This window comes from Lissotriton helveticus, chromosome 10 (assembly GCF_964261635.1).
Source record: "Lissotriton helveticus chromosome 10, aLisHel1.1, whole genome shotgun sequence".
In the NCBI taxonomy this organism is placed as follows: Eukaryota; Metazoa; Chordata; class Amphibia; order Caudata; family Salamandridae; genus Lissotriton; species Lissotriton helveticus.
The window spans coordinates 936534021-936558562 of NC_136071.1; the positions used below are offsets into that span (position 1 = coordinate 936534021).

General features: G+C 42.5%; 1 protein-coding gene across 2 annotated transcripts in view; it reads right to left on the reverse strand.

Moving 5' to 3' along the window:
• The window catches only part of LOC144785552 (peroxisomal carnitine O-octanoyltransferase-like), a 414661-nt gene that overhangs the window by 157867 nt on the left and 232252 nt on the right, over window positions 1-24542 (reverse strand). For both annotated transcript variants that reach the window (XM_078664397.1, XM_078664398.1), the window contains 3 exons: window positions 13710-13817; window positions 11220-11350; window positions 6951-7074 (listed from right to left, as the gene is read on the reverse strand). In XM_078664397.1, coding sequence (XP_078520523.1) covers window positions 6951-7074; window positions 11220-11350; window positions 13710-13817 — 363 coding nt within the window. The remainder of the gene's footprint in view (window positions 1-6950; window positions 7075-11219; window positions 11351-13709; window positions 13818-24542) is intronic.

Here is a 24542-nt window from a genome sequence, read left to right on the forward strand (position 1 = left end):
GTACTTGGCCCAGTTGCTTAGGATCCATAGTAGGTAGGACCCCTGAACATCAGGAGTGAAAGACCCCAACCCCCACGATTGGGCCCAATAACCCCTGCTTGCCCTATGGCCTCCTGAACAGGGTTCTGATACTCAAATAGCAAAAGTATTTGAAAATTACTACATACCCTTATATGAGGCCTGAGGTGACTTTGAACAGAAAGAGTTCCTGACATTGCTTTAGCTGACCTACCCAATCCAAATTTTTAAGGCAGTGGATTGGGTCCTTATAGAAGAACCTGTCACAGATAAGGAAGTGACAGGAGCAATTAAGAAACTGTGCAGTGGTAAAATACCCGGTCCTAAAAGCTTCCATGCAGAAATATTTAAAGGATATCAAATTTTTGATGGCACCATTGCTTCCCATATTTGCAAGATCTAGCAAGTATAAGGTGCTACGAGCCAATAAGTATAGTGAGACCTAGATAATCATACCTAAGAATGGGAAATCGGGGACTCATTGTACATCCTAAAGGCCAATATTACTATTAAGTATTGAAACATTAGTTTCAGCAAAAATATTGGTGATGCGTTTCAGTAAGCTCTTAGGAAGCTCTGCCCACCCGACCATCTTCATGAAATCAGGTTTCATGAATGGTAGAGGAACTCAATTAAATCTCCTAATGTTGTTAGGCTGCATGAAATAGACAAAGAGAATCATTGAGCACACTGTGGCTCTATCGCTAGATGCAACCACGGCCTTTGACTCTCAGAAAGGACCCTATGTGGTACTGGAAAAGAGAGATGAGGTTTGGCCTGTACTTCGTGTCATGGGTCCAATAGCTCTACAAGTCCCCAATGGCCAGGGTCAAGGCCCTCAAAAATAAACATGCCCCTGGCATGATTGATAAGGCGCAATGTGCTGGTGAGGAAACTTATCTGGAATGGATCCTGGGAAGACAGGATATCCCGATATGCGGACAAGGTAATCTTATATGTGGTTGAACCAGGCTAAACACTCAATAGAATAGTACACATTTTTGAGGTGTTCGAGCATACTTCAGTTTAACAATTAACAGGGACAAGGCGGTGTTTTACCCACATGACACCTCAGTTCCTGGAACCAAGGAGACTGTTGTTGTTTTAAAGTGGAAAGTCAGGGTTCACATACCTCAGGATGAAACCTGAAATGTACCGTAGATGAATTTAAAGGAGATGTGAGAAATTGGCTTACTAAACATCTAGCTCTATTGGGTCATGCAAGCCATCTGAAATTCCAGAAGTTAATTTCTTACGCATTACGCTCTCTACTTAGCTGTTGGATGGAGGTTCCTTAGACTAACAATGACCATACTCCATTGCGGAGTGTACGATGGTAGTGTGATGCTCGACAACAGAATAAAATAATATTGTATGGCATATCTCTAGGACTAATAAATGGAAGTTTGCAGCAGAGAAGAAACTGTCCTTGCGAGTTGACAGACATACCTTTAGCAGCCCAAGATAGCTGGCAGGAATATATGGAGGTAAGAGAGGAGTCAATTTACCAACACATTGAAGTACGGTAATGAAGGCACAACAGCTGGCTGTGAACAAGATGGAATGAGGAAACATACTCCCTAGTAACATGCCACTATGGATGTGTGACAATCTACGGGATCTAAAATGCCTTGAGAGCTTTCCCAAATGGGACATTTTAGGTATGTTCAAACTGATTCACAAATCCTTTTCTCAGCTCCAGCAGGAGATTGTTTAATCACTCAGAGTGTCTTAGATAAATGCACTTCAGACATGCCGTTGGGACTCCCATGCATGATGACATTGTCCTAGTAGACCAATTTCATTTCATTGATATATAAGACCCAGGTAAACAAAACAGAAGGCCCACTGCATAAATTCAGGGCAAAAAGGATCTAGGGGACATTAATTTTTCTGAGGAAACAAGGCTCTGCAGTGCCCCTGGTAAGTGAAAATAAAGGCAGGATGAGACTGGAGTAGAGTGAAATACTATACAGGTTATACCATCGCCACACAGCTGGACCTTCAGGTGTATTTCTACAGGATCCTTGAATGCTTACTGAACTAAGCAGATATAATTTGGGCTGACCACAAGAAGTGTCTAAACCCAGAGGCAGTTCAATGCACATTTGCCCAGTGGGGTAAGATATAGGTAGTTACTTTCACTATTGTATAAAACGTTCAGTGTCTGGCCTTTGCTCTAAGGAGTTTCCATTGAAGGGTTCTTGGAAGATGTATCATGCTTTCCGTGGGACTCCAGTCTCTTCTAGGTGTTTGTGCCATTGGTTCCCAAAGTCCTGAAATTGGTCATGCGGTAGGTGGTACTGTTAGCCCCAGGCTGGGCACAATGAGTCTGGTACTCCGATCTGCTGAGACTCATCATATGTCCTTCACTCTGCTCCCCCATCTGGTAGGACCTGATGTCGCCAACATCAGGGTAGGGTTAGGCACCAAAACCTCCATAGCCTACTACCAATACCCTGTGCGTGGAGGCAGGTGAGTGACTTCGACCAGACTTCGGAAGTGGAGGACTTGTTTTTGGCCATTCGCCGCCAGTCCACAATGTCAGTCTATTCTGGCTGCTGTGCAGAGTTTGTGACTTGTTGGCTCGATCCGCTTCAAGCAAAGATTTCTGATGTTCTTCTAATTGTTCTGTGTTTGGCTTGGCATGGCTTTGCTGAGGGCTGCCTTAAAGGTTATTTTTTTACCTTTTCGGCCTTGCTGGTTTTGCCTAACCAGCCCTTTTTGTACAAATCACTGGCTGAGATGAGTTTTTTTTTGTAAAGGGCTTATGTATGTGTTTCCTCCTGCACTTTCTTGTTATGCAGCAGTGGGACCTGGACTTGGTGCTTATGAATCTTATTGTGGAAACAGTTTGAACACATGTATAAATGTTCTTTGACGCTGCTGACACTTAAGACCATCTTCCTCGTTGCAATTACTTCTGTGCGTCTTTATTTATTTATTTATTTGTACGTTTTGTATAGCGCGAACATGACCCAAGTGGGTATCAGAGCGCTTTACATAAGGATGACGAAGAAAAATGAACATAGTTCAAAGACATACCAAGTAACAAGAAGGTCAATGTGTCACAAGAGTAAAAATTACATAGTGGAGGGAAATAGGTAGCGGGCAATTGCAGCAGGAAATGTAGGACAATGTAAATCAAGAACAATTGACTGGCAGCAGAGGATAACAACAGTTGACATGTAATAGTTAGGATAACCAAAAGACTCGAGCTAAGAGGAGCACAGTTTCTAGATCAGCGCATTGTTCATTAGTAGTTCTTTCATATCCCTTTTGAAAACAAAGGTGGATGGAATAAGCCTTGTCTCCACTGGAAGGGCGTTCCAGATTCTCGGGGCAATGCCTGAGAATGTACGGTTGTAGGTTTTAGGCTTATTGAATTTCTTTGGTTTGAGCAGTAAGGTAACGGTGCTCCTTGTGTGCCGGGATCCACCAGAGAGTTCCAGTTTATTTGCCAGGTAGAGTGGGGTATTGAAGTGAAGAGCTGTATGGGTCATACAAGCAATCTTTAATTGGATCCTTGCCTCAAAGGGAAGCCAGTTGAGTGATTTCAGGTCCGGCGATATGTGGTTGGCTTTCTTAGCGCCCGTAATGAGTCTCGTAGCCACATTTAGCGAAGCACTGATAGGGGCTAAACTGAGTTTCGTCAGTCCGCATATCGTAGCACTGCTATATTCTAGTCTGGAGATGACCAGTGCTTGCACTGCCGATTTGAAATCCTCATGGGGCAGGTAGGGATTGAGTTTTCTTCATATGCACATCTGGAAATTTGCTCCTTTGGTAGATGCTCTGATGTGCTCTTGCATGTTTGGTTTTTATCGAGCAGAATTCCTAGTGATTTTGTGGACTCAATGAGGTGAGGTCTGCACTTGAGCGCGGTGAGATTAGAGAGATATTTCTCAACAGTGGGGGTTTGCCTAGCTTGCAATGAGGAGGAATTCCGTTTTGAGGGCGTTTAGTTTGAGGTGTTTGGAGGTAAGCCAGTTTAGGGTTTTGTGCAGGGTTCCATTGAGAGCATATCAGTGAACTGCAGACAAACTTCTTAAATTACATTCTTTCCTGAAAAGCTGGTACTTCGGAATCTGGCATCCTTTCTCCCAAATTTGGTGTTGCCCTATCCATGAAGGGCAGTATATCACGCTCCCCACTTTCTTCTCTATGTCACATTGCTCTAAAGAGGAGAGGATTGACAGGTCGGGTCCCAATAGAGGTCTACATCAATAAGAAAAAGGAGCACCAGGAGGACGACCAACTTATTGCTGGATGTGCCAGTTCAAAGAAGGGAAGAAAAGCTGAACAAAAAAGAATTATTGAGATGCGCTATAAATGTATTAGTCTTAGCCAACAAGAAGTAGCCTGAGGGCCTTTGGGCTCATCCCACCTGAGCCAAAGCCACCAGTACAGCCTCATAAAGCGCTTTCCCAGTGCTGAATATCTATAAGAGAATGCTACACAGGCGTTAGTCCACATCTTCACCAGGCACTATTGTATCGCTTCTCAGGTCTGCACTGAGGGATATTTTACCTGCTCGGTCAAGCAGGACTTCCTGGTGTAAAAACTATTCCTCAGAACCACTAACTTTAGGTGTACTTTTTGGTGCCTATTCAAAAGGTGAGGAATCTGCAGTGAGAAATATCCATCCAAACAGCAAGTTATTTACTATAGTTAATATTTCTTCTGGTGGATATACTGTCTAACGACAGGTTCCTTACCGCCCTCCCCGCACATTTGAGAGGAGAAATAGGTGTTAATAAGGATTTATGTTGGATTCTGCCCACTCTCTTGGTTCTCAATCTGTTGATACGTGTCTAAGGGTGCAGTCTTTTAGTTGTTATGTGATGTCAGCGTGCAGGGGTTGTGCCTATATATGACTCTGCACTGTTGTGTCTGGAGGAGTCCTGCTGCAGAGGCAAATGGCAACAACCTTTCTAGGCACTGGAGTAATTGTTAAAACGTTTCTAGATTCAGCCTGCCGTCTGGCGGAATTCAAAAGGTGAGGGTATCCAGCAGAAAGAGCGTTACTGAAGGTAAGAAACGAATTCACGTTAAACACGTAGGGAGCCAAATCTAATTAATTAAGGGTATGTAATTGTTTGGCATAAAATTTGGACATTTGATATATTATGGTATTTTCCCGAATTGCAATTCTTCTTCTTCAAATTAGGAATTCTCTCATATTCCCTAACTACTCACAGAGAACTATTATCTTTATTGGGATTACATTAACTGGGACAATGCTATGTTTCCATTCTTTTAAGATAATTATTTGAGTGCTACTTTTTGCCATGGTGATATATTTATCCATTATATGTGCAGAGAAGCAAACCCACATGGCTAGGTCGTGCTTAAAAAACTTTAATAAATAAGTACAATAAATAAGATGGCTGTTGCAGTTTCTGTAAAATCTTTGCCCAAAACTGAAGAATAATTATTGTTTATTTCAAACCAGATCTATATATTTGTGAGTATGATTTCCAAGTTGATAGGATTATGAATAATTGCAAACAATTCTTAATACAACAATCGAATGTAATTATGCAAAAACCATACAGCTCGAGTTCCCTAAACATTATTATACGCGGTACAACTTGATCACAGTAGTTGTCTTAATTAATGTCAGTTTTCCACAAGACCAAAGGACTAAAGATACCCATCTTGATTTGTGCGACTCGTGATTTAGTGCCACACTTCACAGTGACATTACACATAGGGCCTCTTCACAATCACATCACACAGAGGGCCTCGTTACAAGAAGTCTGATAATTAGAGGGGCCAAACACTGCCCAGAGATAACGACTGCAGACAGAAACTCCCTTTCGCAACCCTTCCCAGGGTTTAGTACCAGAATACCGTTGTCAGAATATAGTCCTACATAAATATTGCGTTCTAAACGGTGTTTACAAAAATATTGCCACATTGGAGTTAAAAACGCAATATCTACATCCAATGGGATGATATTTTTCTAAAACATATTTGGGCCAGATATGTATGTCAGGCAATATTTATGACTACTTTATTTAGAGATAAACCCCCTCCTCCCACACAATTGCCAGGATTCACAAGTTACTGAGCCTGAAATCAGGGAACATTTGAGGGACCTCGAATTACTGTCTCCAATTCACATTTTCTCCTTTTCTGAGGCTATTTTCCTCCACACTGACCTCCAGCTTCCAGCTGTGCATGAAGGTACATTTGGATTTACCAAGTGTGTTCTTGCACCCAGTCCACCTTGCAACCGGGAATGTTAGTACTGCCTGGGTATACCGCCCGCCTGACTTGTAAACTCTGAGTCCACTGCACAGTACATGGACTATGTATCAGAATCAAGGCATATTAAAAACACCTACGCTGGAGTTTGTATATGTGTGATGTTTGCTGTCCTATCCTATTGAGGGTGCTCATGTACTGTAATATGGTGGGTGTGTTTTGGTTTAGGTTTGCCTTGCTTATGGCGGCTTTAATTCTAAGGAACGTGTATAGTTCTGAAGGACATAAGGCCAGGGTTCGTAGGACTAGTGACAGCATTCATGGCACCAGATCTAGTCAGCAAAGAAGACAGAGACCTGGTAGACATTCTACTCACCGCAGCAGTTAAAATCATCCTAGCCAACTGGAAAACACAGCCAAGGCTACATTCAAAGGCTGGATCAACTGGGTCACCTTCCTCAGGGGAGCCGACAACATCACAGGGAAACTCTCACCCAACCACACGCCAAAACTGAGACGTGGGCGGAACAACAGCATCACAATACTTTCTGTACTGTAATGTCTTCTTGATTCTTTTCTTAATAAAAAATGTGTGTAATTAAAAAAACAGCAACCAACATTACTGTACAACATCCAAGTGATCTTTATATGTTATTGTCACTTAAATGTAATCCATAATACAGAAGCATGCACTGTTAAAAAAAAAAAAAAACACCTACGCTGGACGACGGGTTGATCATGGACTGACACCACGCCACAGCTTCCATGGTGCAAGATCTCAATGTTTCTGTACGTCCGTGGTAGAAGAGCCTAGTTGTAATAGTTTCGTAACAGCTACCGGGCCTTCAAAAAGAACAGAAGAATTTGCAGTTTCAGAAAACGCATTACCAAAAAGAAACAACAAAGCAATTTTTGACACACTCTAATTATATCAAGCACAGCAAATACTTCAACTCGCCAGAAATCCCATTTTCTGAAGCATGTATACAGACAGAAAAAGTGTCAACAGGTCATTTGCTCCGAGTATTTGTGTTTATGGAGTTTTGTGAACCATAAGGATGTCCTTTCCATAATTGGCAAGTCTAGATAATAGCCTTTGGTTCACTGGATTTAAAAAACAATTTCTGCTCGCCATGCATTTTCCATTCTCTGCAGTAGTTGGAAGGAATTTTTAATTGCCTGTCTCATCACCTCTGACGTCAGTCCCAAAGCTCAACGAACTTAACCCACTTACCTCCTCTGTAAGAGTGTCTGAGAACATTTTCGCATGGATCCTAGGCACTCTCAGGAGGGACTACCAACTCACGTTCTGTAGGCATTCAAGCATGGGCCCCGGCAACAGCATGCCCTTAATTGCTTTGACACCAATGTTGTACTGCTTTACCTGTTTGCTGTAAAAGTTGCCCAAACGCTCTCATTTTACAATCTTCTCTCTCCTGTCATTCCTTGTGAAAGTACACCGCCACAAAGCGCCACACCCACTCAAGGAATATGCCGCTGTGAGAGGGAGCAAGTCAGGGCTTATGATCTTCAAAAGCACCTCTTGGTTCCAGACCCCTGAAAGGCCTGCTGGAACCACACCGCCCTCTCCTCCGACGATCTCGCTCCGCAGAGCCACCTGAGCAACATCTTTAATACTGCTGCAGCTATGGCTATGCCACAATTCTCAGGGGTGCAAAGTGCCTCATCTCACATCCTGTGGTACTAAGAATATCTTCCTCCCAGGTTAGTCCCACCAGGAAGATCAATCCAATGATGTTACCACTGCATCACTGATGTACTGTGTGATGTACAGATTTCCATAGGGCTGCAGAGCAGTGGAAAAGAAACAGCTTCTGTCTTTAACACTGTCGGGGCAGCTTGTCAGGAGTTCAGGTCAGGAACAAGATGGGAAGGGCTCACAGAGAAAATTACACACTTTAAGATCTTCTCAAACTCTTGGCACGCAATCACAACAGCACCAGATCACTTATCTCTTTACTCACAGAATCATAGATTTAGAAAGGGAAGGGACTCAGATGGTGAAAGACTAGTACATGGCATTTAAGAGACACAAGACTGCTGACCACTATGGTGGTTGGAACTTCCTGGACCAGAGGTTTACATATGTGAGAGAGCGCCATAAGGTACTAGAATCAATAATCTGCTACAAGACACCCATGTTTCTTTGTCTGGCAAAATTGTGTGGCTGTAACTGCTTACCGCTTTGGCTCTGTTTTTACATTCAAACTTGCGGCCTACCACCTTTGTTAGTTTCCAACTTTCAGTACCGGACAGGCTCACAATTTCCCTTCTGTGATGCTACCTTAACTACATAAAGATATATAAATATGTAAATGTGTTTTCGACCCATTACCTGTCTATTGCTGTAGTGGAGATTTCTGCCTTTTGGCATCCTGGGGATCAGTGTTGGTATCATGGTCGACATCTGGTCCTATTACTGCCAACACCGCCCTGGATCAGCATCGCCCTCTGCGGTCTCCCCCTAACTACCACGGCACCCATAAGAGCTTCTCTAAACGCTGCAGCGAGACTCATCACCGGTTCAAGAAAGCACTCACACATTTCCCCTGACCTGAGAGCCCTGAACTGGCTGCCTTTTGAAGCCAGAATTCATCTGAAAATCGCCTGCATCACGCACAAGGCTGTCCACCTGAGCTCACCCGGATACCTAGCCCAAAAGCTGACGATTTCCGGAGGCTCTAGGAACACCAGAGGCACAAACAACCTTCTGCTAAAGCCCCAAAGATTCCGCAAGGAAAAAACGTATAAACGCTCCTTCTCAGGAATGGCACCCATGATCTGGAACTCACTCCCCCCTGAAATCAGACTCATCTCCTCTACCATGCTTTTTAAGAAAGAAGTAAAGGCTATCCTCATGGCTAAATACACTTGAATTATTACTGGGGACGATATTCACAGACGGTGTACCATTCATTCTTACTAATCTTTTTTTGCATTTTTGTATGACGCATGTTATTGACCTGCCTGAGCGTTTACGCTATCAATTATTTTGCACTTGTATCATTATTGATGTATCTGGCTGACTATGCTCCCACATGTATCTTCCCCACCCCATTGCTATTTTACTCACACGTTGTTCCTTTCGTCTGTAAAGCGCTCTGATATCTGCAAAGATCTTGTTCGCGCTATATAAAACTTTCAAAATAAATAAAATAAATAAATCAGGGTAAGCTTCTCCCTCTGATAAAGGACCCTTCCTACCTGCGGCAGCTCCTCTTTGGTAAATTCTTATTAACTTCCACCTTTTTCAGAACTTATTCCATCTGCTGCCCGAGACTGCTGCCAGACCAGTCCTTGCCAAGTATGCTTACCCATGCAGCATTCTAGCAAGCTTTCCTCTGTCTTTTTGTCTCCTTCACCATTTTCCTCTTCTTTCTCTGGCCAGGTATTTGAATTCTTGTCACCTTCAGAAAGAGTCAGGGAAGGCTAGGATTCTCAGCAGTTCTCCATGCTTGGTACCGAGCATGACACAGCCTTATGAAACCTGTCCTCCAGTGCACCATCCTTTCCCTCTCTACTCCAGTGGCCTGGCAATCTTGCAGATCACCAAGACAACAGCACTGGGTGCAAGACGTGAGGGCAGCTCTTACAGAAACAACATACTGCAGCCATCCTGGCTCTCAGATGGTTAGTAATAGTATTCATTAAAGAGGCTTCAAGAGTCCTGATTAGCACATTACCAGAGGTAAATAATTTAAATGAAAGTGATTTAAAGGATTTGGGCCCAGATGTTCAACCCTTTTTTGTGGCCCCAAATACGAGATCCTCCCGTTTACGACCGCAAAAAAGGGTAATGGATGCTATTTTGCCTGTCACTGACTCGCAAAGTAGCATTTGTGACTTCCTCTATTAGGAAGGGGCGTCCCTTCCTAATAGTGAGTCAACATGCCATGTACAACTGTTTTACGACCGCATTTACAACCGCAAAACACTCGAAGTTTACCACATACTTCAAGTAGGTGATAAACCACCCACAAATGGGAAGAGGTCGTCCCCAGGGGACCCTTTCCCCTTGTGAGTATGGGAGAAAATATTTTTAAGAGCAGGCAATGGTCCCAGGTACCACTGCCTGCCCTTAAAAAATGAAACTGAAAAGTTTAATTTTTCTTTTTAAATGCAGCCCGTTTTCCTTTGAGGAAAACGGGCTGCATTAAAAAAAAAAAGACAGCTTTATTTAAAAGCAGTCCCAGGCATGATGGTCTGCTGACCCCAGCAGGCCACCATCTCTGAGAGTGCTAGCCAATCCCAATGGGGTCGCAAATTGCGACAGCCTCATTAATATTAATGAGGCATGCAATTTGTGACCTCATTGGAAATCGCAAACTGTCTGAGACACTGTTCTACATCGCAATTTGTGAGTCGCAAATTGATGGGTCGTACAGCTGGCCCTTGATGTTTTTCCATCGCATCCTTACTCTGGTCTACCTTCCTATTGCTGCCTCAGCTGGTCTGATGGTAAAGGGCACTGCTCTATCAAACCAAGTAACTTCTTGAGTTACAATGTGATTTATTGCAACAAGCAGGGCCAATAACCACTCCCAAATTCTACTTTGTTCTTGATACCTCAGTTCGGCTTTCCAGAGCTTAATTAGCAAGTATATAGCCTTTCCATACTTTATAATGATCTAAAATGGCATGTACCTGTAACTTTTAAAAGTTATAAACTTCACAAAGCATTAGTCTGGGTATACAAAGAGTTATAACCCTGTTGTTCATTAATACGCTGCATTCTACAAACCGCATGTTTCCTAAGGAGTCCCCACACTTCTCTTTTCTCACACAATTAATTAGGCAATCAAAGTCACCCTTTGTGTACATCTACAAACTGCAGGGGGAATGTTCAAGGAACAATACCAAGGGGCAGACTTTGTTTTACCCAGTGACGCTAAAAAACTATCAAATAGAATAAATGATTCATAGTGGAAAAGGACCGACTTGTGTATTACCAAACACAAATATCTTACCGTCCATAAAGCTTGTAAAAGGCCAACTGAAGAGCAAGTTGCACAAATACATCAGGATGCATTTTCTTCGGCTTGACATGTGCTTTGCCAAAAGATGTGAATGCGTAAGTAATCAGCTGCAAGTCAGCTGCCTAGTAATAGAAAATACAATTAACTAGAATCGTATAAATGGCATATCAGATTATTACTTTTAATATGGTACTCATAATACCATACAGTTTAATACCATGCAGCTCTGTTGCTACATTCCTAGTTTTGGCTTCATTAAACTGAAACCAGGTAACACATACATCTGACTTTCGAGGTATTCTCCATGTCCCCACAGTACTCAGGAAAAAATATCTAAATGTATGTATTACCATAATAAGTTACTGAGCAGCGACACATCAGCCCATCTGAAAAAGTAAACACATAGAAAACAACCTCCAATCAGGGCATGTTAAATACAATCTATCTCTGACTCGGGAAGGCTTTCCAAAAGTGTTTCAATTCAAATTAATAATGTGTCAGAGACCTTCTGGTACCTTCACACAAATAACAGTCAAGAGAAAGGGGGTTGGCAAGGCCAACTGAAAGAATACTATTTACAACAAGGGGTGGTGAGGGACAGAGTCTCTGAATTAAGCAGAATACTCTCACACAGTCAAGAGATCAGGGCTAGATCCAACACCGTTTTTTAGCTCATTGCACCATCCCAGTTTCAGAACCTGGCTGTATGCAAATTAGTCTGTTCCTGTCCCAGTGCATGATGGGAACAGGGCAAACCAAACTACAAAAGCCAATTCTTACACTGGGAAGGAAACAAGCTTCCGGAAGCTTGTTTCCTTCCCAGTGTAAGAATTGGCTTTTGTAGTCTGGTCTGCCCTGTTCCCATGATGCACTGGGCCAGGGATAGACTAATTTGCATACAGCCAGGTTCTGAAACTGGGATGGTGCAATGAGCTAAAAAACGGTGTTGGATCTAGCCCTGATCTCTTGACTGGGTGAGAGTACTCTGCTTAATTCAGAGACTCTGTCCATCACCACCCCTTGTTGTAAATTATTTTGTCCACCCTAAGCGTGGAAGGGTATACTCAGATGTGAGTCCCTTGCTCATTGCACCATCAGGATTCAAGCAAGCCGGGCCGAAGACGGCTGTAATGCCAGAAACCGGTCCCCGGAAGCTTGTTTCCTTCCCAGTGTAAGAATTGGCTTTTGTAGTCTGGTCTGCCCTGTTCCCATGATGCACTGGGCCAGGGACAGACTAATTTGCATACAGCCAGGTTCTGAAACTGGGATGGTGCAATGAGCTAAAAAACGGTGTTGGATCTAGCCCTGATCTCTTGACTGGGTGAGAGTACTCTGCTTAATTCAGAGACTCTGTCCATCACCACCCCTTGTTGTAAATTATTTTGTCCACCCTAAGCGTGGAAGGGTATACTCAGATGTGAGTCCCGTGCTCATTGCACCATCAGGATTCAAGCAAGCCGGGCCGAAGACGGCTGTAATGCCAGAAACCGGTCCCCGGAAGCTTGTTTCCTTCCCAGTGTAAGAATTGGCTTTTGTAGTCTGGTCTGCCCTGTTCCCATGATGCACTGGGCCAGGGACAGACTAATTTGCATACAGCCAGGTTCTGAAACTGGGATGGTGCAATGAGCTAAAAAACGGTGTTGGATCTAGCCCTGATCTCTTGACTGGGTGAGAGTACTCTGCTTAATTCAGAGACTCTGTCCATCACCACCCCTTGTTGTAAATTATTTTGTCCACCCTAAGCGTGGAAGGGTATACTCAGATGTGAGTCCCTTGCTCATTGCACCATCGGGCCCTAAGCTCCGCCTCCGGGCCGTAAGCTCCGACTCAGGGCCGGAAGCTCCGCCCCCGGGCCGTAAGCTCCGCCCCCGGGCCGGAATTTACTCCCCGATTTCGGACTTAGAGTTAGTAGTCTTAAATCTATTCTGTGAATACCGAAAGTAGTAAGTTTATTCTGTGAATCCCGAAAGTAGTAAGTTCACTCTGTGAATCCCGAAAGTAGTAAGTGCATTCTGTGAATACCAAATAGTAGTAAGTTTAGGATTTAGTCTTAAGTTCATTCTGTGAATCGGGCCCTGAAACATCCTTTATAATAACATCAAAACCAAAAATGTTCACAACCCCATCCCCGTTTTACATTTTACTAAACGGTTGACTTCAACTCTCGACTGTAAAATGTCATAATATTTACAAAACACCAGGGTTCTGTTCTGGTGAAAATAAATACATTACTTCAAAGTAAGATGAGAACCAATGTGTGGGATGTGTGTGTGTGAGGGATGTGGTCTGTGTGTGTGGGTGTGTGTGTGCAGGGTTATAAAGCCGACAACAACTCAGCAAGGAGACTGTAACAAGACGAGCGTCACTACGTTCTTAAGTATTATTTCATCGTAATGCACGTCCTACAATGTCTTTTCATCTAAATGATGTACCCTCTAAAGTGTTATTTTATTTTAATGAACTGGAACACAGGAGCATCACCTGCTGGAAGTACTGGTCCTTGGCTTGCCTGATGTCACTATGAAGTTTCTCGTCCAAGGTGAAGACGAGCTCCTCTGGCAGTGGTATGTCTCGTACTTCAGGTGACCCCTGTGGTAAAAGACGTAAATGTTCGGCATTATCTCCATATGTATACAGATGTGAGACATGAACTGTAAATTAACTAAATGTGGCTTGTGGGGTAAATGTGAAGAATCAACTCCTTCAGTACAGTGAGGTATGTCATTCAAACTCTCTTTTCCTAAGTTGGTGCTACGTGTTATGTGCTACGCACTTTTGGTCGTGGTGTGTTGTAAGTAGGCGGATAATTCACCTGACCTGGTGTCGTGTATTTCTATAGGTTCTGAATCAATCCCCCTATTCCTGACCCTATTCTGGTTAAACTACCTAGCTAGTCAACTAACAGTCAGCCCATGAGGCAAGAAATCCCCCATGATGCAGATACCTTTATCTGACGCAGTCACACTACGGCACAGGAACGTGTTATCTGATTAGGTCATAACGCTTGAGATCTAATTAGACAAGCGACATTCCTCCAGCCCCTGATAAGGCATACGACGTTCTCATAACAAATCAAACCTATGACAACCTGGATAATCCGTGCGGCCATTGTTTTGATTTCACAGAGAACTTTAGTAAAGAATGTGCTAACGAGCAAGTCGTATGACATCTTTATTGACGTACCTATGTCCATCCTTACGTCAATCCCGGCACCTTTAAGGTATAAATATTGCCGACCTTGCCCTATGCAAAGACACGCGTGGTGACAAGACGGAGCAGCCATACTTGCCGAAGCCGAGAGCAGAAGCAGACCCCGCAGGCAGCAGCCCCGCCTTCCTGACGCGCTGAGAGACGCGCTGCTATCTCAAGCCGAGAGACCCAGCACCGGCGCTTCCGGGTAGCCCTCGCAGGCAGCCTGGAATATCGAGAGCAGAGAAAGAGATACCATTCCTCATTCATCCTAACTTCCAGGTACAGAACTGAATAACCCCTCCTAGAGAATTCTTTAGTTATTCACTTGGCAAAAAGAAACTTAACTTAAACTGTAACTTTCTATTCCCGCCCACGCATTAGACTTAGGTCAGGTACACGGGGTAGGCGTATTTAGAAACACCAGTTGAGTGCGTTTAGTCAAATGTATATGTGTATGTAAATATATTTTAATCATTTTAAACATCATATGGCTCAGAAACCATATCAATGTTTTTACAGTATTATTTTATACTATTGCTTCTAATGTATGCACTTTACTTAACTATAAGTATCGCAATAATATCGATCCATTTCTCTTGTACGAGAAAAGAGACTGATCAATAAATAACATCTTTTATTGAACACGCCCGTCTCTTCCTTTTCTCTACATTCTGATGAGACTAAGAATGCACGTACTGACTGAGTAAAATAATTGCCTTGTGCTCACACGACTCTTGAGATTGACTCTTGATTAGGGGAGAGCAAAGTTGTCATGTTCTATGGTTGTCAGAAACTAAATCCCTTCTTGTCTAATCAGGGGAGTTAATTCCTTCCTTGAACATTCGAGAAAGTTTCTAGCGAACTCTGAGCTTAGCTGGCAAACCCAAAAATTAAGTCTAGTATCGACAGTAGTAGACCTAGTTAACGTCTGGCCTAGGCCTTTACTGCTGTAGGTACTATTCCAATGCGCAGAGCCTATTGGGAAAATAGGAGCTACACTACATGGCGCCCAACGCGTTTGGAAAGGGCGATAAAACTAACGTAAGACATTTAGAGTAACTCAGTCGTGCTTTCTCACTCAGACCCCTTTTCCCAAATACTCCAAAGACGTCTGGAGTGGGTGAAAGGTTATTATATCCTCCAAAACCTCGCAGGAGGGAACTCCTATGTATGGTTCTTGGTCTAGTCAACGTTGAAGGATAAAACAGTTCCAAAATATTGTGCATCTAATCTCTGTTTCCATAAAGAAACCTGATCTGCAAATAAACATAATACCATCCTGTCAGCAAAATGGACAGCGATGAAGAACGAGAGGTTACTAGATTAGCTACTGAAATAGCAGATGCTGATGCTACCATGCAAGCAGCAGACGCGGATATAATACTCATTCCGGTCGCCAAAAGAAGATCTATAACCTTAAAACTTATAGAAAATGGACTGACACCTAGAGGTGGCACAGTCATATTCGTAATCGAGGCACACGAATATCGGCAGACAGAGGTATACTATACATGGATACATTTTCCAGCAGCTAATACTATAACAAAGTACTTCCACTATTACAAAGTAGAGGAACCTCCTAATGAGTACACTCCTTTCGAGGAAGTGGAAGTACCACTCAAATTCCAAGAGCATTTGCTCTTATTTGATGGCGCCCTAAAACATAATAATCACATTACAAGGCTCGGTCCTTTAGGAAGACCAGGAGCAACGTGGCCGGTCCTAGCCGGATACACACCATATCCAGACATCGAAAGAATGCCTGCAGCAGAGCTGTTAATACAGCTAAAACAACTACTAAAAATTCACAGACAATTAGTTCAGTATGTAATGCGGACTTCAACAATTCAGCCAGCGATTAAACTTCCACAGCTGACCCCTCACCAGGGGAACACAAATAAAATTACACCACAGAACATCCAATCCTGCCTAGGTAAAGTTCCAGCTAAACGGGAACAGATACCATTCTGGTTGGCACAGAAAATTACCCAAATAGAGGCGGTGTTTCCTGACACCACCCCATTAGAAAAACACAGAATTCTGACTATATGTCTCCCAATGGGAATCGCACCACACATTGAGGACTGTGACACTTGGGGTACAGTCTTTGCTTCCATCTACACAAAAACGCACGGTGTTCCATCCATTTCGGTAATACCAGATGTGCTAAAACAAATTCAAGATGAATACGGTCCAGAACCTGCTTTAACTCTTGGTATGAAATTACTAAAAGACTTCAAGCAGGTCTCGGCTATATTACTAGCCAACATAAAGGGTGAAGCAGCAAACGTGGCGATCCGCCAGAGGTTAAAAGAGACAGATATAGCAGACCAACCAGCTGAAATTGCCAGAATCATAGAAAAATCCTATGAAGAACTAGGCAGAGATAGTCTAGGTGGAATACCAGTAAAACCGCAACTGACTACAAGTCCAGAAAAAATATTTTTTAATAATAATAATTCACCAAAAAAGAACTGGGATGGAAACAAACAATCCAATCCTAAAGAAAAGAAATTCCAGTCCAGAGGAAGGTCTCCTAGGCGAAGAGAGAAATCTCCAAACCCGAGACAAAGGTCACCTCAGAGTGAACCCTCTGGGAATAGATATAACCTTAGAAATAGGGATAATATTAAAAAACCTGATAGATATCAAGACATTGATACACGTCCTTCTCAATCTTTTCAGACTTCCTCGCAGAAATCGGAAAGAAGAGGACGATCAGAAGAGCACGCCAAGTCCAAAGACAAGGAACCTGCTCAACTGAAAAAGAAATTACAATTTCCCAAAAAGAAGGTAGCGAGTATCAAGGTAGTTAACAATGCCGAGAATACTGAGGACACAACTGAAAAACGGAGAATGGGCTCAGACAATGCTAGACAGCGCAGCAGAGGTGAGCATAGCTCGCAAAGTCCTGATGGATCATCTGGAGACAGTGGACACGAATGAATATCTTCAAGTGGAAACTGCAGATACCAGAGTTAGCAAGCCCCACAAAATATACGAGATAACATTACGTATAGAGGGAGATAAGACTAGGAAAATAAGGGGACTATTTTGGGATAACCTATCCAAAGGCTATGACATCCTTCTAGCTGAAAAAGACTGGCCACCAGAGTTTGTCAGGGAGTGCCCTCATGGCGAAGAAGTAATTATGCCTGCCTTCTCGAATCAAATACCGATTCATAAAAAATATACACTTGCTAGAAAGTGGGCAGTGGCCTTAGCACCTGCTTTATATAAAAATCATGTAGGATGGGATGAGGATTCTCCTCCTCACAAAATCCAGTTAAAATCACAACCTACTGCACAAAGGCAGTACCCAATTAAGCAAGAAGCTAAAAAACAAGTAAATGAAATACTAGATCAGCTAGAATACCAGGGGGTGATTGAAACTTGCACCTCACAAATGAACAATCCTTTGTTTCCGGTCTCCAAACCAGACAATTCGTACCGTCTAGTTTTGGATTACCGACACCTTAACACATGTTGCAAAACTTTTGCAGTGCAAAACTCACACAGTGCTGCACTAATGAATAACATAGTGCGCAAAAAATACAAAACAACCTTGGACATCTCCAACGGATTCTTTTGTCAAAACATAGCACCAGAGAGCAGATATTTAACTGCATTCTCAGTAAATGGCACTCAAAAACAATTCTGTCGGTTAGCCCAGGGGTACAAGAACAGCCCGGGGGTATTCTCAGCAAGAGTAACAGAATTACTACAACTATATGATGATGAAGCATTATCTTATGTCGATGACATTTACTTAACAGATGATGACTTGGAGACTCACTTGAAAAGAGTGAACACCATAATACTTGGTTTCGCTGCAGAGGGTTACAAATTCAACTTCAAAAAGTCCAGAATTGCCCATCTGACGGTCCTATTCTTAGGATATGAGTTATCAAGTGAAGGCAAAAGCCTGGCAGACAATTTCCTAGAGAAATGTGCCGTAATCCAAGCTCCTAAAACACTAAAAAACCTACAGTCAATTCTAGGCTTCCTAAATTTCGGAAGAACATATATTGCAAATTACGCAGAAAGGGTCAAACCCCTTTATGATCTAATTAAACCAGACTTTAAAAGATCCAGTTGGACTCAAGCACACACAGAAATTTTGAGATCCTTACAAACAGACATGCTAATTAAAACAAAATTAGAAACCCGTGATAATACACGCAACCTTGTGATCCGAGTCATCCCAGGGAGATGCGGATTCACATACCTAACCTCTAATGAGGGAGATAAGGTACCAATTGCATTTAAATCGCACTTGTACACTAAGGCTGAAATGAAATTTAGCCCAACTGAAAAAATTCTTACAGCAACACAGACAGCTATAGCAAAAGAACGAGCCCTGGCACAAGGTAAACGAATAATAATCGTGACACCAATACCAGCCTTAGAGGCGGTAACAAAGGCAAGCATTCCAAATGCGAAAGCACTCCATCCGAGATGGATACAATGGGCTAACTCTCTTGCTGCAACAGACGTGGTGTACGAATTTGATCCTTACTTAAAAACACAAGAATTTCTACAATATGAATTCGAATGTCCTCTGCCAACCGAAATTCTGCCTCTAGACCAATACGGCTGTATAATATATACAGACGGATCAGCACAACCCGCAGTAGGGGGTAAACAAGCTTACAGTGCTGCGTGCGCGATTGTTAAAGGTCGTTGGCACGAAGGGAAATTTAAACCAACCCTAACTAAGACCCAATCTCTAGGAGATTGCACAGCTCAGCGAGCTGAATTACTAGCATTCAAGATGGCGCTTGAAAATACCGATCGAGAATTCCCCACACTCATAGTGTGCGATTCGTATTATTGCGTTCAATCTTATAATGAATACTTGCAGATCTGGCTTCAAAATGGTTTCAAGGATGCGAAAGGAGGCACAATCAAGCATAAAATGCTATGGGAACAAGTAGCTCTTTTACAAAAAGAACTACCAAAGACTCACGTGATACATACACTGAGTCATCAACGTGATGGCATTCACGTTGCAGGGAATTCATTGGCTGATGAGGCCGCGAAGGCAGCTGTGCAAACGGCTTCCGTAGCTGCCATCACCCGGTCAAAAACAAAAATAGACAGCGAAATATTACAAGCTGTCAGCGCTTCTGAAAAGGATTCGATAGAACCACTCCCTAAAGGCTTTCCATTAAAGTACTCATACATAACAGATGAAAACAATGTTCCTTTTGCTCAAATCCCTGGAGTGGGGGATAGGGCAATTCCAAACATGGAACACAGATTAGGACTAATAATAGCGGCACACGAAGGGCTTGCTTCTACCCATGCTGGCGTCTCAGCCACAGTATCATTATTAAAACAGAGATACTGGTGGCCGCAAATGAGAAGACAAACAAGGAACTATGTTCTAGCATGTGAAATATGTCAAAAAATGAAAGTATCAACTGTGAGACGTCCAGCACAGACGCCCCTTCTAATCTCGGATAAACCATTAGCCTGTGTTTATCTAGACCACTGCGGTCCCTTACAAAGGGACGGTAACTATAAATATATCTTGGTCGCAGTGGACTCATGCACGAGATTCATATGGATGTGGCCCCAGCGAACGGCTGACGCCAGAACTGTTATAAAAGATTTGCGGGTCTTTATCGGCACATACGCAATTGGCATTCTGCATTCGGACAATGGTCCTGCTTTTAGCTCTCGGGCTTATAAGGAGGCCATGGTCAGCATGGGCGTGCAATTGCGGTACTCTTGTCCATTTCACCCTGAGGGGAACGGAATTGTTGAAAGAAAAAACCGTGACATAAAGCAATCTATAACGGCAAAGGTATTAGGTTCGGGAGCTGGGTGGGTCCAACGTAGTCTAAATAACTTGCCAAGAAATTCTCTGAAGGGATTCAGTCCGTACGAATTATTATTCGGAACTAGGATGTTGATCTCTGACCTTGATAGTCAAACTTCAGTGGTAACAGAAAAAAGCTTTGATGTCAAAGACCGTTTGGCTATTTTACAGGACTTAAACAAAACAAGAAAAGACCTGAGCAACATACAGTTGAAACAACAGCCAACGACCACTGAAGATTCACCACCTGTCCCAGCAAGACCTGTCTGGATTCCAAAAGTCGGGGATCTAGTCAGGGAGAAGATCGCGGTAAAGAAGGAATTTGGGCCTTCTTACAGAAAAGCAGTTCCTGTATTGTCTGTCAACGGGACAAGATCAGTTGTACTACCGCCACTTGCTGGAAAAAAGGAGAACCGAGTTGTATCCATCGACCTGGTAAAACCACAACATGTGGCCGATAACCAACGGTAGGCCAAGTGGACTCCCAATAAGTAGCAGAACACCAAGGTTTGCTACCAGTACAGAGGTCCTATCAAAGAGGCTCATCACATTCGAAACGCCTACAGAAGAACAACAAGGACTATGCAACAATGCAATAGAACTAAGACCTCTGAAAACCCAAATAAAGACATTTAGCAGAGACACACCAATCTATACAGAAGTACCAAGTGAAAATGCAAGAAACAAAAATCCTGAACCAATTGGAACAATTGATAGAACTGCATCTGGTTACTTCATCAACTTCGATGATTCCTCTGACGGCTTCAGTGAACAAAAGACACAGCCATCACCAAAATCCTTTAAAGACAAAGCAAAGGAACTTTTGAAACAACTAAAAGAAACATATCTGATTTCTCCATGGATTGAATTTTGGGTGGGTTTTGGTGCATTTATCCTCATACTTTGGCTCATCATGGTATTTACCTTGGGACGCTTCATTGAGGGAAAATATGCTAAAATGGACACAGCAAGTCAGAACATCAACTTGGTCCTCAAACCACACACATCTTCCCACGTCGAGAAACGAGAACTTTCTTCAGAACTTTCTTCAGCCAACTTCACAGCAATTCCAATACCTGGTGGGGTAGCCTGGGACAACACTGACTATGAAATTTATGGTCCGGTCGAGATCCTGAAATATCCACACCAAATCAAGATCTCCTTGAGTGACTTTGCAAAACCAAACTCATTTGCTGATGATTGGGACTTTGAAAGTATTAACAATATGATGTCTGACTTAGTAATGTCTGCTAAATTTACAAAACATGATTATTTGCAGGGTTCTACAAATTATGACAGCATGTACTGCTATAACCATTATGGTAACCATTTCTTGCATAAATCTGCACAACCTAGAAATGTTTTAAATTTTAATCAATGGGAACATTGTGCTACACCTCCAAAAGGGAGCTCAAGAACCGTGTATGGCAAATATTCATATTTTTCAGGTTTTAACACAAGTAATGCGGAAACATTTTATTTTAAATTGTCAAACAAGACAGGGACCAAAACCATGATAACCTACACAAAATTGATTTATTCTGATTCATTCTTTGAAAAAATGAATACTTTTGGATTTAATTATTGGGACAAAAATGTTGATTTGAAAAGTGTTTGGGGTACAAAAGAATGGCAAGTACAGGGTATAGAAGCTTTGTTTAGAGCCTGCATGATCCCAGAACAAATGATATTTTTAAATGACACTGTTCAACAAACCACCTGTCTTGGCTTAGCCAAAATCAAAGATTTAAATAACCTGTCTATTCCAAAGCCAACAATGTTTAGCAATAACTCTGATACAGATGAAGAAATAGACATAAACCATATACTTAACCAAAACAGAACACATCCTGATTGGAAACAATGGTTGATCTGGCCCACAGATACAAATAACTGTCAAGATAGATTCCTGAATAAAACACAGGGTTTCAAAATGACCAGGCCAGACCCTAGATATCCCCAAAGACATCACCCAGGGATAATAACAACCTACAGTGTGGGCAAATTATGCCTTCAATGGCTACAAACTTCCACACTGCCTGAAATTAAGCAACACCTAACTTTACTTACTGATGGTGCTGACTTGCGTGATTTCATACTGGGACCACGCAAACAGCGTCAAAAGCGTTTCATAGCAGCCTCTGTATATGCAGCATACAATGAGGCCTGGAAGGTTACTCAAATTGAGACAGCAGAAAGAATACGGGAAATTGACCGTATTAATTTGGAAAAATCACTTTCTGTAGTGGACAATGGGTTAATGACTCTGTCCTCCAGAATTTTTTCATTGGACAGCATTGTGTCTTCAGCAATCGATATATTATCGCAAGACTTACTGTTATTACAACATGGTCAGTCACAATTGCGTTCTATTGTACAGCTTGGCTGGACGTTACAAAATCTGCGTTCAGGCTACGTGCCTTGGCGTTTAATCAACACAACGTCACTATTCCAAATCTTTAACCTTACTGATAGACAAATCGGTATGGCGCAGAAGGGTGCTGATTATACAATCTTGAGCATTGAAAAACTAGAAAGATTACCAATGACAATGTCAGAACGACCTGTCAGTGAATGGATAATCCACGGAATCATAAATATTCCAATCTCAACCTTCAGGTTTCAATACTGCCAAAAATATATACAGGCTGGCATGTACGAGAAATTGGGAAAGGGGTACCTTAAAACAACATGGAACCTGCCCTATTCACATGCATGTGTCAGTAATAAAGGACAGAAAGTGTTTCTTAGTGGCAACAATTGTGCTATGTCACTAAGCGGCACGCTTCTATGTAACGGTATTAGTTTGCACGGAGCCTGTGAAGGGAATTCATACAACCTTTCATGTCACCAGCAAGGCGCACCTGCAACTGAAATAGAACCATTCTTTCAGAGACTCTATAATGGGAGTTACATTCTTATTGTAGACCGCAGATGTTGCAGTCTTATGCCCGGGACTCCTTATCTAGTAACTACAACAGCGAAGGTCAAGTGCTGTGGACGTTCTTTGTTCCCCAGCTCCTTTCCAGACAGGGAGGCGAGGGCATGGCCCAGTTTGAAAATTACTTCTATTCGAATAGACACTTTAAGCAGAATGAAAACAGTGCTTCTTCAGACGCCTACAAGGCTCACGTCATCAAAAGAAACGTATGATCTACAAGTCGCAAGGACGACTGCAGAGATACATACATTATTATCAACCAATTCCCCCGTACATTTCGCGGAAATCCTGAGCGAAATCTTAAATATTTCTGATACCACTGGGGTCTCAAAGGTATTTAAGACAGTATTTTCGATGGCATTAACACCATTCAAAGCCATACTGGGTATTTTTCCAGATTTCGTCCATTCGATTTTTGGCGGACTTCCCCTGATCCTGGGACTAATTGCAGGAATCCTATTCCTAGTCCTTATTTTTCGTTATGGCAACCCATGTCACAGACCAAACTCTGACGACAATGGAAGAAACGATCCTAGCCATTGGATACCGGGACCGGATATCAAAAATCCTGGGACTCTCCCGGCTTAGAGACCTGAACATGACTTGGTTTCTATCATTTCGACCAATGTGGCAAAGGTGTGTTTTACCTGTACTAAGGTGTCTGCTATGCGGAGAAGAATGCGTGTTAGACACCTGTCTGACGCTACAATCGGATGCGCCGGTGGATGCAGATACACTGCTGGTTCCTACCAAGGTTCACGCACTGTGCTGCCCTCAAAGGCTGCCAATTCTGATGACGGCATTCCTGGAATCTTCACCACTGCGATTGAAGAGTAGTGAAGTTCAAGATGAAAGCAGCATCGAACAGGTACGACCTTCTGTCAGCGATGCAAATCAGAATGTCAATGGAGACAATCATGCGCACGAATGCATGGTTACCCCTATTTCCGACTTAGAGGAACTTTCCCATGAAGCTGTTGACAGTTTTTTCGAAAGCCTGAATGATATGATGTTCTCTCCGGAACAGAAATAGAGACTTTTGAGTAAACTCGCACACGGCGTTCCCTGAATTCGGCCTTCAACTTTAACAATAAAGTCACATGAACAATTACAATCCAGTTCACGGACAGCAACTTTTTTCAGCAAGCCCCTAAAATATTTTTCTATATATTTTTTCCCGGGACACTGATTTTCTGCTTAGAGTAAGAAACTATTCCTAGAGAACTAAGATTTCTATTTTTTTAGATACTTTATAGACTTTATATAGACTTTAGCTGCCCGCTGGTATGTTCACAATATATTTTATGTGATGAAATGGTTTCGACTTTTTTTCTGTATAGCCATATTAAGAGCC